The sequence below is a fragment of the Kogia breviceps genome, chromosome 6 (assembly GCF_026419965.1).
Source record: "Kogia breviceps isolate mKogBre1 chromosome 6, mKogBre1 haplotype 1, whole genome shotgun sequence".
NCBI lineage: Eukaryota > Metazoa > Chordata > Mammalia > Artiodactyla > Physeteridae > Kogia > Kogia breviceps.
Window position 1 is genome coordinate 121,337,666 of NC_081315.1, and position 17,035 is coordinate 121,354,700.

The 17,035-nt window shown below is 36.8% G+C and overlaps 1 protein-coding gene across 26 annotated transcripts in view; it reads right to left on the reverse strand.

Annotated features, from left to right (window-relative positions):
- The window catches only part of CAMK2D (calcium/calmodulin dependent protein kinase II delta), a 301,130-nt gene that overhangs the window by 194,022 nt on the left and 90,073 nt on the right, over window positions 1–17,035 (reverse strand). For all 26 annotated transcript variants that reach the window (XM_067036558.1, XM_067036562.1, XM_067036555.1 and 23 more), the window contains exon 3: window positions 8,720–8,779. In XM_067036558.1, coding sequence (XP_066892659.1) covers window positions 8,720–8,779 — 60 coding nt within the window. The remainder of the gene's footprint in view (window positions 1–8,719; window positions 8,780–17,035) is intronic.

A 17,035-nucleotide genomic window follows, 5' to 3' on the forward strand; every position in this document is an offset into this window, starting at 1 on the left:
TTACAAAGGAACCCATAACAAATGGACTCAGATCCAAACTCACTAATTAAAAGAGAATTTAAATATTATCTTGAATCTACGGTTTTTACATCTATATTTCATCTTTCTACTGTAAGTTGTTTATTTAAAAAGATTCTGAATTTAACTTTCAACCAAGACTTATAAAGGGTGTATTACTGGCATAGTAAATGAACAAAAAAAAAAAAGAAAAATAGAAAAAAGAAAAGAAAAAGCTAGAGTAGATAATAATGAGTATTTTTGAAAATATTTATTTGTTGGGAGAAAAAATAATTTCTTTGTGCTACTTCTCACATTGTTAGAAGAGGATAATCAATTCTGCAGACAGTAAGATATTCTAAGAAGCAATTTAGCCTTCACACCAAATAATCAAGAAAGAGAGGTGAGATTTAATCAAATAAAAGGTGAAGATAAAACAAGAGTACTTTGCTTTTTACTACTGAATAGCATTAAATTACCTTTAATCTGTTGGAGAGGCACTAGAGAAAGTTGTTTAGCAATGAAAATTACATATTCTTGTGTAATTATAAACTGTTATGAATATTAGGCATAAATGCCAAAAATGAAGAAGGTCATAGAGAAAACCTATTTAATTATCATTCCCTTAGAAGGTTGTTGGATTTCTCACAGCATTGAAAAAGACTTTGACTGTCATTCATAAAAACATTAGCTTTGTTTTCTTGGCATGTCAGATAACATTTACTTACACTAACTGTTCTTTCCCATGTGACTCTCTCTTTCAAAGGGTTCAAAACTGAAATCTTGTAGCAATAGCAATTTAAGGCAATTTAATCATCTGATAACTACTGGGGATATTTAAGATCAATATTTATCGAAGTTAAGCTTATACAATGTGATTGGATTGATTCCTTATAAATTCTAGGAACCTGGAAGAGGACTGTATGCAGAGTGAAATAAAAGAGTAAACTTTTGTTAAAATCAAAAGAACAAACAACGACTGTTAATTTTATCTTGTGAAAATTAGAGGGATGATACTTGACCCAAGAAATTTCTGCAAAGCCTAGGTAGATCTAAAACTGAGGTTCAAATATTACTTTTACAGTATGACACCATGCCTCTAAGATCAGGTAGAAGAAGAGACAGTACATGCAAAATGAGGTAATAAGCACACTTTTCATCTCTTTGGAAATCTGTGTGTGACCTTGTGCATATCACCTCCAATCTCTACTGTAAAATCTATATTGGGCTTAGATAATTCCTAAGGGCTCTTCCAGTTTTACACTTTAGGAAAAGGAAATTATATATATCCTAGATACCATAAATTACCACTCACAGGCATGGGAAAACTGCTTATACGGAAAGTAAAGTCTTTATATATTCTTTAAGCTATACCTGTCAGTGTGTGTAATTTCATGTATTGTTATCTATGTCAAACTATAAAACTTGTTCAATCGGAGCATCTTTCAGAAATATAACGGTTCCATATCAGGGTTAATATATAAGGTATTACGTTCTCCCGAACTTGTAAAGTTTTCTCTTCTTGTATTAGGATTAGCAGTTTTTAACTTCATGTTTATCCTATATGAGGAGAGGACTGATTGAACCAAAAACAACTTCAAAACTCTCCTTGAAAGGGAACATGAATACCAATGCCTTTGCAACCTTATTGCTGCAAGTCAGCTTCCCTAAACATCAGTACCTCTTTATAGAGAGGGTATTAAGAATTTAGGTTTGGAAATGTCATTAAAAATTGTGCCTTTGGATAAGTCATATAGATTAAGAAAACTTTAGTTTCCCTAATTATTTAAAAAAAATTTTTCCCCAGCTTTATTGAGAATAGCTTCCCTAATTATTAAAAAAAAACAAAAAACTTGAGTTTGTACTAGATAATCTATGGGATCTCACTTATTGCAATATTATGATTCTGATTATTTATATATAATATATATTACATAACATTATATACAATATATATACACAGTATACATCATATACATAATACATAACAGTTTCTGAACTATGTTTTCCCACTATTGAGTTTCCCCACCTCCCAGGAGGAAACTACTAAACATCAAGAAATGATTAATTAACTGTATAAAATCACTTATATATGAAATTTAAAAATAAAACAAACTAGTGAATACAGCAAAACAGACGCAGACTCACAGATATAGCAAACAAACTAGTGGGTACTGGTGCAGGGTGGGAAGGGGCAAGGGGCATGACAGAGGTAGGGTTTTAAGAGGTAAAAACTACTATGTATAAAATAAATAAGCTACAGTGATATATTGTGCAGCACAATGACTATAGCAAATATTTTAGAATAACTATAAATGGGGTATAACCTTTAAAAAGTGAATCACTATGTTGTATACCTGAAACACGTAATATTGTAAATCAACTGTACCTCAATTAAAAAATAAATAAAAATGATTAGTTAGGTACTACTTGGTGAGTAATGCCCCCGAATAATTTATTCAGTTGTTTATTTACATTAAATATCTTCCAAAGTTTATTAACTCCTCACCAAAATGATAAGATGCATTATTTAACTCTAATAATCCTCAGAAGGAAATAAAGTGATCAAAGTTTTCTCTGCTTTACAACAAAAACAGCTAGAAGTTAATGAGCAGATGGGATGTGCTTCAGCAGTTCACAGAACAGACCAGTGTCAGAAGTAGAATAAAGTGGGGTCCACTGAGTCTATAGAGTTTCCCATTAATACCACATCTTTAATTTTCTATTGCACTGTATAATAACATATGAGTGATCGTGTTTATGTGTTTAGGGTAGTAGCTGTGAGAGGTAGTAGAAAGGATGTAATCATTAAGAGAATATGCTCTCAGGAAGGTTAACTCATTGTACCAGGGGTCCCAGGGCACTAATACAGACTGGATTTTAAAAGACCACACAGCCCTTCTATTGGCTCTCTGATAAGGTAAGCCTTATCAGTAAAGGCTTACCTTAAAAGGTGATACTGATCTTCTACAAATATAAAGGTTTCGTCAAACTTTCAAAAAACTATCTTGCTCTTTCCAATATCTACACAAAGCATAAATTCAAGTCTTTAGAGAATGAGACAACCTAGTAACAAAATGTTTCATACCACCAACTGCCGAGTCGTTTCAAATATTGACCTCCTTGAAAATAAAGGATTATAAGTAGCTATTTTCTCACTTAGGACATCAAATTCATCAGATCAAAGCTCTTGATATTTTTTCTTTTCTTTCCCCAGTCTACTTCTTTTCAGATTCCTATAGTTGAATTTAGTGAGTGTTTTGCCTGTCTTCCTAGTTTTTCCTTACTGTTTTTAGTTATTTGGGCTCCACTATAGCTTTCAATAAATAAGTAATAATGCTTATTAAAGATCAAGCACAAAAACAATTGAAATACAGAATAATCTTGACAACAATTTGGATATTACCTTTAGTATTTTATTTCTCTACCTTAAAGGTATTTTCCCCTTATTTTGTAAATATGCTGACATACAGCTCAAACTATCTCATTTACCATGAATTTGTTTATACCTCAAGAGAAAATAAGCCATTTTATTCAAATAAAAGATGAACATAATGATCAAAACAAGCTAATTAACAGAAGCATGAGGTCAGGTGTTCTCTCCAAATTTCATCAGCACCATAATGTTAGTTAAGAGTTAGCTATAATCCTTCCAGTCTGTTCAAACAAAATTGCCTGACTAGCTGCTCCAAAGGCAGAGAAAAGATGGAGCTGCCTAGGAAACTGCCTGCACTTTCAGATTTGTGGAGCCCAAAGATACGTGGTGCTTTTCAGAGACTATGTGGCCCACACAGAGAAGAGTGCCACCTTGGAGCTATTGCAATTCTTACCCAAGAAGATGGAGGTGGTAAAAACTAGATTCTGATGAACTGGTGGAGCGCTATTATCCCTGACTCTGCTCAAGTGACTACAACCCATTTCACACACTGCACACAGAGCAAATCAGACTGAGACACGCTTCTCTTGCTTAAGATCTTTCCACTGGCTTCCCGCTGCACTTAGACTAAAACCCAAACACACTAACCCGGTTTACAGAGCCCTACCACCAGGCACCACCTCGCCTTCTGACTCATCTCAGCTCATCTCCTGTTCACCCAGGGCAGGGCACACGCTGGCCCCCAACGCCTCCCCTGACGAGGGAAGCCCCCTCTGCTTGCAACCCTTTCTCCCTGAGCTTTCCCAGGACGGTTCTTCCTGTCGCTGAGATATCAGTTGAAGTGTGACCTCCGCATACATACTGTGCCAGACAAGCCACTCTAAAGCAGTGACAAAGACTCTCTCCTTGACCAGACTTTAAAGAGGCTCCTTTAAGCCCTCTTTTCAGCTAAGTCTCGCCCTTTGAGGCCCTGTCCTCAGCTCCCAAAGCTACCCGGTCAGTCATTCTCCCACACTCTTGATTCTTGCTCACCCTTGATATCTGATCGAGTTCCTCATCGTCCTTCCTTGATATCTAAATTCTTGGTCTGCCATTAATAAGAATCTTGTTACTCTAGGCCATTTTCCAAAGAATCCCCCTACTTTTGATATCTCCTCTTAATAATTTTCCACCCACTGACCTCTCATTCTGCTCCTTGGCCATAAGATCTCCAGCTGTCTTTGCTATAATTGGAATTTACTCAACTCCAGTAATATTGAATAAAATCTATCTGTCGCCTTTCACTAGTTACTGATTCTGTCTCATCTTTGACAGTAGCCACCCAATGCCCTGGTATCAAATTACCCTATTTTTAATTCTCTGCACAGAACCAAACCCTATGACATTATTACAATGGCTTATTTGTTTATGGCCTATCTCCTTACACTAGGGTGCAAGGCTTGGGAAAAGCAGGAACACTGACGCTCTAGATCGCTGCTTCATCACCAGTGTGTTGAGCCTAGAACATGGCCTGGCACTGGCTACACACTCAATAAACTTTGAGTTAGACAATTAAGAATTATATTTTCATGGTTTATCTAAAGAGTCATGAAAATACACACAAGAGAATGCTGAAAGTTAGCAATATACAGATTTATTATAAAAGACAGAAATGAATATAAATGTTAAAAATTGTTTCCTCTAGTTTCTTCTTCATACATGATCGTGTCTTCCAAATTTTCCACTAAATGTGTATATTACTTTGAAAATCAGAAAGACATTAAAAAAAAAAACACTGAAGAAAAGAAAGTAGCTTAGTGAATGACCACTTTTAGTTGGTTTAATATGTTTCTTTGGGACAATCCTTTTACTCGCTATAAATTCTCAGATTATCGATTCTGTGCCGAGAGAGACACAAAAAAATAAAAATGTAACAAGCCAATTTTCACTGGGGAAAAAATTGACAAAAACAGTCTTTCCTTCCTTGAAGTTATAAAACCTGACAGATTTTAAGAAAGCCAAGCAAATAACAAAAGAAGAGAATAAGAGTCTTATATTCTTTAGATAGACTATCTACTTCAGGGAAATCAAGACCAAATGCTGTCTTCCTTCGTCATCTGAACTAGCGGCGAGTAAGTGCAAGTAATCTGTGTGAAAGTGTCAACAGCACCAAGATCTCCACAGGAACAGCCACGCTCTGCCCACTGCACACCCATCCCAGTCCACCCACAGATGTCCACCGTGGAATCTCTCTGTAAAGCATGGCTTTGTCTGCAGCTGCTTACTGTTGTATGGCATTACTGTCGTTGTCTCATCCTTTTTCTTTACATGAGTAAATACAACATTGTCACACTACATGATATGAAGACCCATCGATTAAGATAAAATGAAAAAACAACTGATCCTCATTTCTCCAATTAGAACAAACAAAAAAAGCTTTGGTGGACTCCACTGGGCAAGCTCCTGACTCAGGGCCTGTTTACAAAGGCAGTTTCTTCCCTCTGCCTGGAAAGCTTTTTTTTTTTCTTTTCCCCAGAGAGCCAAATGACTTGTGTCCTCCTGTTTTTTAGGTTTTCACTCAAGTTTCATTCTCAATAAAGTTATACTGATCAACTATTTAAAATGTAATGCCCCAACATACCTTTTTCCTTTCCCTGTTTTCTCTCCTAGTAACTATATCACAATCTAACATCCTATACTTTGTTGACAGTCTGTCTACCCAAACAATGCAAGCTCCATTGGGGCAGGAATTTTAGCCTGTTGTGTTCCCACCACATTCCCAGAATATTATGAAAACGAACCAATTTTTTTTTTTTTTTTGCTGCATCGGGCGGCATGCAGGATCTTAATTCCCCAACCAGGGATCAAACCCACACACTCTGCAGTGGAAGTGTGGAATCTTAACCACTGGACCACCAGGGAAGTCCCCCACTATATTCCCAGAAGATTAATTTGTTAAGTAAATAAATGAGATGAGTGAATTTGCCGCTGTTATGGTTGAGATTGTGTCTTAGAAGTTTAATATATCTGTGATTTATACCCTGAAGTATAGGATCACTAAAACTCTCTCTTGTGGTTAGAAATGGGTCTGAGAGTTCAAACGACCTGAGAAAGAGAAGAAAACCTCAAGTGAGGCAACCAAGGAGCTATGACGTTGGCTGCTATGGAGCCCTGAAAAAATGCTATATTGTATCAGAGTGTGTTGATGGTGTGATGTCACAAAACTTTAGAACTTTCCCCAGTGTATGACTTCCCCTTTCTTGGGAAGGTCATTCTGCATGGGGTGTCAAAATGAAAATCATTCTTGTCTTACTTTTGGTTTCTTTGGTCTGCTAGAGGAAATGGAGGCAACTACTTTCATTATCTATAAAAATTGAGTTTCAGGGCTTCCCAAGAATCCGCCTGCCAATGCAGGGGACATTGGTTCGAGCCCCGGTCCAGGAAGATCCCACATGCTGCAGAGCAACTAAGCCTGTCCACCACAACCACTGAGCCTGAGCTCTAGAGCCCACAAGCCACAACTACTGAAGCCCACACACGTAGAGCCCATGCTCCACAACGAGAAGCCAACACAGTGAGAAGCCTGCACACTACAACAAAGAGTATCCCTCACTCGCCACAACTAGAGAAAGCCCGCACGCAGCAATGAAGACCCAACGCAGCCAAAAATAAATAAAATTAATTTATTTTTTTTAATTGAGTTTCATAGAAGGATCCTGATTAAAAACAAAACGAGGCTTCCCTGGTGGTGCAGTGGTTGAGGGTCCACCTGCCGATGCGGGGGACGCAGGTTCATGCCCCGGTCTGGGAAGATCCCACATGCCGCGGAGCGGCTGGGCCCGTGAGCCATGGCCACTGAGACTGCACTTCCGGAGCCTGCGCTCCACAACGGGAGAGGCCACAACAGTGAGAGGCCCGCAAACCACAAAAAAAACCAACAACGAACAAACAAAAAAAAACTCTCTTTCATAAGAATAACAAGTTCAGTAAACTAAGATTGCATTTTATCTTAAACCTGAGCAAGGAAAACACTCTTTGAACTATAGTGGATCATTATTGTATAATTTCTCTTTAGCCAATATTATGGGCTGAATTGTGTCCCTCCAAAATTCATGTTGAAATCCTAACTCCCAGTACCTCAGCATGGGACTATATTTGGAGCTAGAGTCTTTAAAAGAGTAGTTAAGTTAAAATGAGGTCATTAGGATGGACCCTAATCCAATATGATTAGTGCCCTTACATGAAGAAGAAATTTTTAAAAAGACATCATACAGAAGGAAGACCATGTAAAAACACAAGGAGAAGATGGCCACCTACAAGACAAGGAGAGAGGTCTCAGAAGAAACCAACCCTCCCTACACCTTGACCTCAGACTTCTTGTTTCCAGAATTATGAGAAAATACATTTCTCTGTTTAAGCTACCCAGTGTGTGGTACTTTGTTATGCCAGACCTAGGAAAATAATACAGCCAACCAAGAAATGCCATAGACTTTTATCAGGGTAAAATACTTATAAAAAGGTATATTTACATTTCAGAAGTTGTTTTGTTTTCTCTCTAAACCAGAAGGCTCTTATTAGACAGCTGCTAGTTTGTTAACGCATCGATTTACTTGTTAGTGTCTATTTAAGTAACCCACAAAATGCAGGATATTAAAAACTTCAAGGAAGGAATAGACACTGAATGGCCCTATACATAAAAATAGAGAAATATAAACCTTTTCAGTGAATGATTTTGCTAATTCTACTGCATGATTACTCCCTCTCTCACACCTTGCAGGTCAGAAATACTTTGGCTGACAGTAGAACTGACAGAGCTGGGACGGTAACATTTTTCGAAAATAAAACTATTGTCACAGAATATAGCTTCTTCTTACCTTTGTTTCTTTCTTGCATTTGTTTTATATTCATCAATATCTTTTAGTTTTGAACATTATCATGCTATTATATTCATGAGGGCTAATATTCTAAAACAATTTTACTAGTTTCTTGAATAGTATCCATGATTACGAGGTAAACATTTTACAGGATAGGTGAAAAGTAACTTAGGTGACTAATATAATGGCGTAAGTTCTGTCTCTCTGCACTTCAGTAGCAGCAGCTGAACAATCCTTAAAGATACATAAAAGCACTATTCAACTAGTAATACCTTATATTATTTATAAAGTGTTTGTATGAAAGAACTGTTACCTTTTGAAAAACTCTAAAAAAACTTTGAAGAAACAAATGTAACCAAGATCAAAAGTTAGGAACCTATTTGTTAATTGAAAATATTCTAGTTTATTAAATTAATATTTTTTTAATTGTGGTAAAATTACATAATGTAAAATTTTAGTTAATATTTAAAATATACTGAAAACATTTCCTTACCAATATTGGGGTGCTTCAAAAGACGGCAGATTCTAGCTTCCCTTTCCAGTTTCTGATGATCTATTAAAAAAAAAAATAGAAAAATAAATCACAGCATTTTAAAAAAGAGATTAAATGACACTAAACAGCATATCAAAATGACATAAAGCCTTCACATTTACTTATTCTTTGGTTTCTTTTTTTTTTTTTTTTAAAGTCATCATTTGAATTTGGAATTAGGTGAACACAATAGTTCAACAATATAATTTTTTTTATTGGCTTGAAGCTTGATAGAATGAGGTATAAAACAGAGCTGAATTTAGACTTTTGCTGGGGAAAACAGTAAAAATGGCACAAAACAATAGTATTCTTTCTTATCCCTACCCTAGGTATATACTGTTACACCAACTTAAATATGCCAATATAGGCATACACATTTAAGCAAAGGATACCTATCTGGCAAGTGGAATGCCAATGGAACCAGTACTAAATAGGGTTAATCCCAGTTTATCCCTAACAACAAAGTGTTCCCTGTCCAGTCATATTTTCTATCAAATACTCTTCCCACAATTTTTAATCCAACTTCCTAGACGTATGATGCTTTTCCATATACCAAGAACTCCCCAAACACCAAACTGCTTGCTCATCTCCACCCTGCTCTGTTTCCCCAACCATTTCCTTGAAGGGGCACAGACTACTGTAAACTTGCATTTAAAAAAACATCTGATACTCTTCTTGGTTTCTTTGTAGTAGTTCATATGCACATAATTATAACCAAAATCACTAGCCAAAACACAAAATAAATGGCAGAGAAAGGCAAGAACACCGCAGAAATACACATTGCCAATAAGAACAGTACTGTAGAGTGTGGTCCTTATTGAAAGCCTTTACATAGAGGAAATGATTTAAACCTTACAATAGCCCTCTAAGATAGGCAATATTATTGTCCCTACTTTACAAGTACAAAAACTAAGGCAGAGAGAGGTTAAGATTATAATATTCATAAGTGGCATCTATAAAATCTGCTCTCATCAACTAGTGTCATAAAACAGCCTTAAGAGAGTGAGGGGGGCACCTACCTAACCACGCACAGTTTATGCTGATGGTCCTCAAACACTGTGGTCTCAGAACCCCTTAACACTCTTGAAAATTATCAAAGACCCCCCCGAAGCTTTCGTTTATGTGGATTAGATCTATTAATGTTTACTTTACTTTATTAGAAATAAAAGTGAGGAAAACTTTAAACATATATTCATAAATTCACTTAAAAACAATAATGAACCCATTACATTAACGTAAGTGACTGCATTTAACTTTTAAACTTTTATTTGGAAATAACTGAAACTTACAGAAAATTTAAAGAATAAGAATAGTACAACATGCACCCCAATATTCACTGCAGCACTATTTACAATAGCCAGGACATGGAAGCAACCTAAATGTCCATCAACAGAGGAATGGATAAAGATGTGGCACATATATGCAATGGAATATTACTCAGCCATAAAAAGGAATGGAATTGGGTCATTTGTAGAGATGTGGATGTACCTAGAGAGTGTCATAGAGAGTGTCATACAGAGTGAAGTCAGAAAGAGAAAAACAAATATCATCTATTAACGCATATATGTGGAATCTAGAAAAATGGTATAGATGATCTTATTTGCAAAGCAGAAATAGAGACACAGACGTAGAGAACAAATGTATGGATACCAAGGGGTGGGGGGAGGAATTGGGAGATTGGGATTGACACATATACCTTACTGATACTATGTATAAAATAGGTAACTAATGAAAACATACTGTATAGCACAGGGAACTCTACTTAATACACTGTGTTGACCTAAATGGGAAGGAAATCCATAAAAGAGGGGATATATATACGTATAACTGATTCATCTTGCTGTACATCAGAAACTAACACAACATTGTAAAGCAACTATAACTCAAATAAAAATTAATTTTAAAAAAAGCATAGTACAATAAACACCTGTGTACTATTTATTCAGACACATTATTAACATTTTACCCATTTTTTACATCATTTACACTCTCTCTCCCTCCCTGTATATGTATACATATATTTATCTAATTGACATACATGTATATATAAATATAAATGTTTATATTTATACCCAAAATAATTTTTAATGAACCAGTTGAAGGTAAGTTATAAATATCAAGGTCCTTTACCCCTAAAATTTCAGTGTGTATTACTAAGAACTGTGATATTCTCTTAAAATCATAGTACAGTTATCAACTTCAGCAAATTTAACATTAAGACAATAATTTACCATCCACACTCCAATTAATTTAACCCAATGATGTCCTTTATAGCATTTTTCTCCTTTTAATGCAGGATCCAGTCTAGGGTCAGGTTCAGCATTTAGTTGTCATTTCTCTTTATCTCCTTTAATCTGGAATATTTCCACAGTTTCCCTCTGCCTTTTATGACCTGACATTTTTGAAGAATACCATCGTGTCTATTTTATAAAGAGAATATTTCTCATTTTGGTTTTGTCAAATGTTTACTCATGATTTTATTGAGGCTATGTGTTTGCAGCTACAACATGTGTTCTCAACTATGTGTTCTCAGCTAGAACATTATCCTTCTAGGCTATCACATCTGGAGATACACATTGTCCAACTGCTCCTCAAAAGTGATGATAACTTGGATCACAGGTCAAGGTGCTGTTGAATTTCTTTGCTAAATAATTATCTTTTTAATTTTGCCTTATAAGTAACAAGTATATGGGAAGACATTTTAAGACCATGAAAACATCTTGCTCTTCATAAAAATTTCCCCCTAGATTTAGCATCAGTGATGATTCTTTCCTGAACCAATCTTTACTATGATGGCAGCAAAATGATGATTTTCCAACTCCAGCAGAGTAACATATTTTTCATGAAAAATACTATATTCGTCTCTCCCCTCCAAAAAAAGTAAGAAGAGTGGCACTGTTAAATTTTTCCAATCTCTTTCATGTCTGGCTCAACAGACAACATCTGTATTCTCGTGTTTGCTTCTATATTCAATATGCTGCAATATGTTGTGTGTATGAAGAGAATCTGACTCACAAGGTTATACAGTTGGACAAAGAAGAAGTGTCGTAATAGCTTTTTCAGATAATTGTGGATGTTATTCTTCAATATTATACCAAAACTCCATGAATGGTAGTTTCTTAAAGGTTAGTTGCAATGTGAAACCTGAAACCTTATCAATAAACTTTATGAATCATATCAATGAAGTTATAAACTTTAAATCAAATTTATTTTCAACACTGTATATTGTCCAATGTAATAAAATTTTACCCTGCTACATTAAAATCCATTGTTCTTTCTTGCACTTTGAGTCTTTTACTCAGGCATAATTTTAAAATATGATGCAGTGGTCATCTGGAAAATATTGGTTCAGTATGTTATATAGTTTTTGCTGACACATTTCATTACACACTATCAGAAAAGCAACCACTGTTCATATCACCATTAATCTCGTCAGAAAATTCTTTAAATTTGGAAATGAGTGTAGTTCTCATGGGCAGAGACAAGTTTTCCAAAATTTTAATTTTTGTTTGAAAGCTTGAACTGTGTTATTGGCAATAAATGCTACCCGTTGTTTTCCTTGAAGCGATAGGCTCACTTTGCTCATTTTTGAGAAAATGTCTGTTGAAAACCTAAATCTGAATAATCATAGCTAGCTGTTCAGTTGTTATTTCAAATAAAAATGGTGTTCCATGAAGAAACAGCTAATTCAGCTCCCAACTCAAACAACTGTGCAGGTGTTTTTCCTTGAGATAATCATTGTACTTCAATATGGAATAGAGGTGCTTTATGCATTCTTCCCACTGAGTCATGCAGAATGTTCCAGAGATGTGTGATGGAAGGTCAAGAATTAATAACAGTAATAATTGTAATTGGTTCATCAAGGACAATTTTAAGTGAAATGAGTTTTTTTTTTTGGTCTATGAGTGCATGTTGCTGAAAAATAGAGTCCAATAGTATAGTTTGATGTCACTGCCTTGATTCATGCAGAGGCCTCGGCAATTTTATGAACTATTTCTTTTGCGTAATATGTATACATGTCAATGCATACCAAAAAAAAAAAAAAAGGGCAGATAATGTCTTAGTTTTATTATGAAAATAGTTTTGACCTTGTAGATCCCCTAAGAGGGTTTGGGGGACTCCTGGGTCTGTGGGCCACACTTTGAGCACCACTGGTATACATTATAAAGAGCTATTTCATAATACTTATTTTTTTTGACAATTTAAGAAAATATTGTAAACATATATAGTGTTATAGATAGCTCAAAAAGAAATAGTGTTTTAAAGAACCACCATAGCGTTGGATAGGATCTAACAGTATATCCATTATACCTGGATTACCAAATATAAAGACAGATATTCTCTGGCCTTACTATCTAGAACTACAAGTACTTCAAATAAATATAAATTCTTCAAACCCCCTAACGTTTTAACAGTCTTCATTCTTTTTTCTTTTTTTTTTTTAAGAAGTCAAATATTTTAATGGTATCCATGTTTGTTAAATCATTGAGAGTCAGACCCTTTCCTTCCACGGTCTGCAAAATATTTTGGAATGACCTCAAATTTCACAGAAGGAAAGCCCTTATAGCTTCCTCATTAGGGCGTGAATTCTTTAAGGGTGGGTGCTGTGTCTTACTCCCTCTGGGATCCCCAAAACGTATTCTTTTTTTTTTGAAAATCTTTTTTGTTTTTATTTTTTTAAATAGATCTTTATTGGAGTATAATTGCTTCACAATACTGTGTCAGTTTCTGTTGTACAACAAAGTGAATCAGCCATATGCATACATATGTCCCCATATCCCCTCCCTCTTGAGCCTCCCTCCCACCCTCCCTATCCCACCTCTCTAGGTCATCGCAAACCACCAAGGCGATCTCCCTGTGCTATGCCGCTGCTTCCCACTAGCTAACTATTTTACATTCGGTAGTGTATATATGTCAATGCTACTCTCACTTCATCCCAGCTTCCAGTTTCCCCTCGCCGTCCTGCAGTCCTCCAGTCCATTCTCTACGTCAACGTCTTTATTCCTGCCCCGCCAACAGTCTTCATTCTTAAGACAAGCTACTTCTAGAATATTGTTATTTAGAAATATACAAATAAATGCAAAATGTTAAACCAGATTTTGAAAATGTATCTAACACCATCTTAAATATTGTAAAGTATCCTATGTAAAGCATATGAAAAATACATGCTTAGAGGAATTACAATTTTGTTATGGAGACAGGAAAATGCAAATACATATGCTAAACCATGTGAGCTATACATCATCTAATACATATATAATCATGTGAAAATAGAGAAAATCAAGATGGCAAAAGACCTTTGGACAATAAGTGAGTGGTATAGTGTCTTAGCTAAAGATAAACATAATTATAGAATTTTATATAGCCTATTCTTATGGACCGTGTCCCTGTAAAACTCATATGCTGAACTAACCCCCAGTACCCCAGAATGAGACTGTATTTGGAGATAGGGTCTTTAAAGGGGGTAATTAAGTTAGAATGAGGTCATCAAGGTATGATGTATGGCCCCGATGCCATACATACGACTGGTGTCCTTAAAAGAAACAGAGTTAAAGAGTTTAGGATACTGACATGCCAAGAGGGAAGACCATGTGAAGATACAGGGAGAAGACGGCCATGTACAAGCCAAACAGAGAGGCCTCAGAAGAAACCAACCCTGCCAACACCTGATCTTGGATTTCTAGCCTCCATAACGTGAGAAAATAAATTTCTGTTTTTCAAGCCACCTCATCTGTGGCACTTTGTTATGGCAGCCTCTAGCTAACTAACAGACCTAAGTATTAGTTTTCTATCGCTGTATTAAAAATTACTACAAACTTAGAAGCTTAAAACAATACGTATTTTTAACCTTGCGTTTTCTGTGTGTCAGGAACCTGGGCATATTTTAACTGAGCCCTTTGCTTTAGCGTCTCTCACAAGGCTACAGTGAAGGTGTCAGCCAGGGTTGGGGTCTCATCGAAAATCTTAACTGGGAAGGATCTGCTTCTGAGCCCACATAGTTGGAGGCAGTATTTAGTTCCTCAAGAGTTGTTGAGCTGAGCGTCTTAGTTCCTGGCTGGCCACGTGCCAACATGGAAACTTGCTTCATCAAAGCCAACAAGGGAAAGAGAGAGTCTGCTAGCAAAAGGGAAGGCCCTGTCTCATCTAGCCTAACCCCAGGAAGTGACGGATATCACACTTGCCACATGTGCTTGGTTAGAAGCGAGTCGCTAAGCTGGCCCACTGTTAGGGGGAAGTAATTACAGAAGGGCAGGAATAGCGGGAAGCAAGGACCATCGGGGCCATCCTAGAGGGTGTGCGCCGCGTCTGACTAGGAGGACTGGGATTTTCACGAGCTCCTCTCTGACACCCGGCTTCACTTACTTTTTCTTCCATCCAATCGCATCACTTAGTGATCTCCTGTGAAACATAAGGCACCCTGCACTCTTCTGTCAGGGCATGTTGTGACATCTCAAACATGATGACAGAACTAAAGTTTTCATTAAATGGAAATGCATATTGCTTGGTGTGCTTCACATTCAACATCAAGTTCACAACTGTGGAGGGAGTGGGCAGGTGAGGAGGAGTGATGAAGTGCCTATTATTACCAAAGCGCACTTCTGTATTTATCCTGCTACAGAGAAAAATGAGTTTTACATTTAAAATTTCCTCTACTTCTAATTCAGTGGGGAAGAAAAATCATACACCCTGCCTCATCAGTCCCAGCACTTACAACTACAATGGTAAGAGGCAAAGACAGATTACAAAGCGCAGGAAAGACATCCATAATACTGTGTATCACCACTTGAAGATTTTATTATCCACACACCCTACAGCTAGTGTAGAACCAGCTTCGTTTATCATTTAATATTTATTAAAGTACTCAACCTATAATAGTTTGGCTTTATTCTTCCTTTGAAGCTCAAGTCCACAATGTTATATGAATAAAAGGATAGCTCGTCAAGCTGCAATCTTGTCAGGCCTGATAAGGTACATGCTGTTAGCAATATATGGTTGAAGACTTAGCGTATAAAAATGCCTTAAGGAAAATATATTACTGTTCGGTTTTGACAAAGAATCAGAGGGGAATAGTATTACCCAGTACAGAGAACTCCGGATTTTAAAAGAGTTTCTGAGAATTTTGAGAAAATGTTATTTCTTTCCAGCTTTAAGGTACTTTTTGATACTTAATAAGATATTTTATTTCAAGTGAGGTAAAAAAAATGTGAATTTGGACCTAATAAAATAAATCCTTCACTCCTGTTCCAAGTCAAATTTTAATCTTTATGCAAAATAACTCTGATCACAAGTGAAATTAAAGTGCTAGCCTTGAATCACCTTCAAAAAGCAATGAGTATCATTAAAGCTACGTAAAGCAACAACTTATTTATCTGGCAGCCTCGGGGAATGAGCTTCCATCAGTAAGTAAAGTTTAAAAGTAACTACCCCCCCCAAATGATAAAGCTTTAAGATGTTAACCTCTTGAGTGTGTGTGTGCTGGGGTGGGAGGGGGGGATCTAATAGTCATTGCTTTCTTACACAGATGACATATAATTTAATGTTTTTGACATCATAGGGTCATCATTATTCGCTTCCATTATTACCCTGCAGTATTTCAGTAAAGCCCTCAGAGGCTGCTGAGGTGTGAAAGCCCACAGGTTGATGCCCTGTGTCCCAATCTGCCCCCGTCCCCGCGTGTGGAATGACCTTGGCGGCACAGGCAATGCCAACGGATGGTTTGGGCAGGGGAGGAGTTTGGCCTTCCGTCATAAGTGGTCACTTACCACCTCTCCCTCCACAACACACACACACGCACAGGCACACGCACACACAGGCACACGCATGTTCACACAAATGTGTAAAGACACAGCCTAAGAAAGACATGGGTTTGCTACACCCAAGAGGGTTTAACTCTTCTAGCTCCCCCTTCCTACAAACATCCCCACCCCTAAAATCATCTTATATAGAAATTACGGAGGAGTCACCTCTGAGGCCCATAAAAATGGAAAGTTTAAAATCCAATTCCATCATTACTTTTTGTTCTGCTGGCCTCTGGGCTTCCCGGTTTAAGCTGCTGCCTTCCCTGCTCCTGTCTCCTTGGTTCTTCCCTGGCCCAATGCTCCAGTTTGAGGTCAATGCCTCAGATCTACCTATTTGAATCCTGCTTCTCTCTCTTCTGCACTACAACCAGCCCCACTTGATTCTCAACCTTTTTTCACATTTGTTCGGTTTCTAAGCAACCACAGTCTCAAGTAAGAGACTCTCCTGTTCCCCCTCTAAAAGCAAACCTGGCTGGTT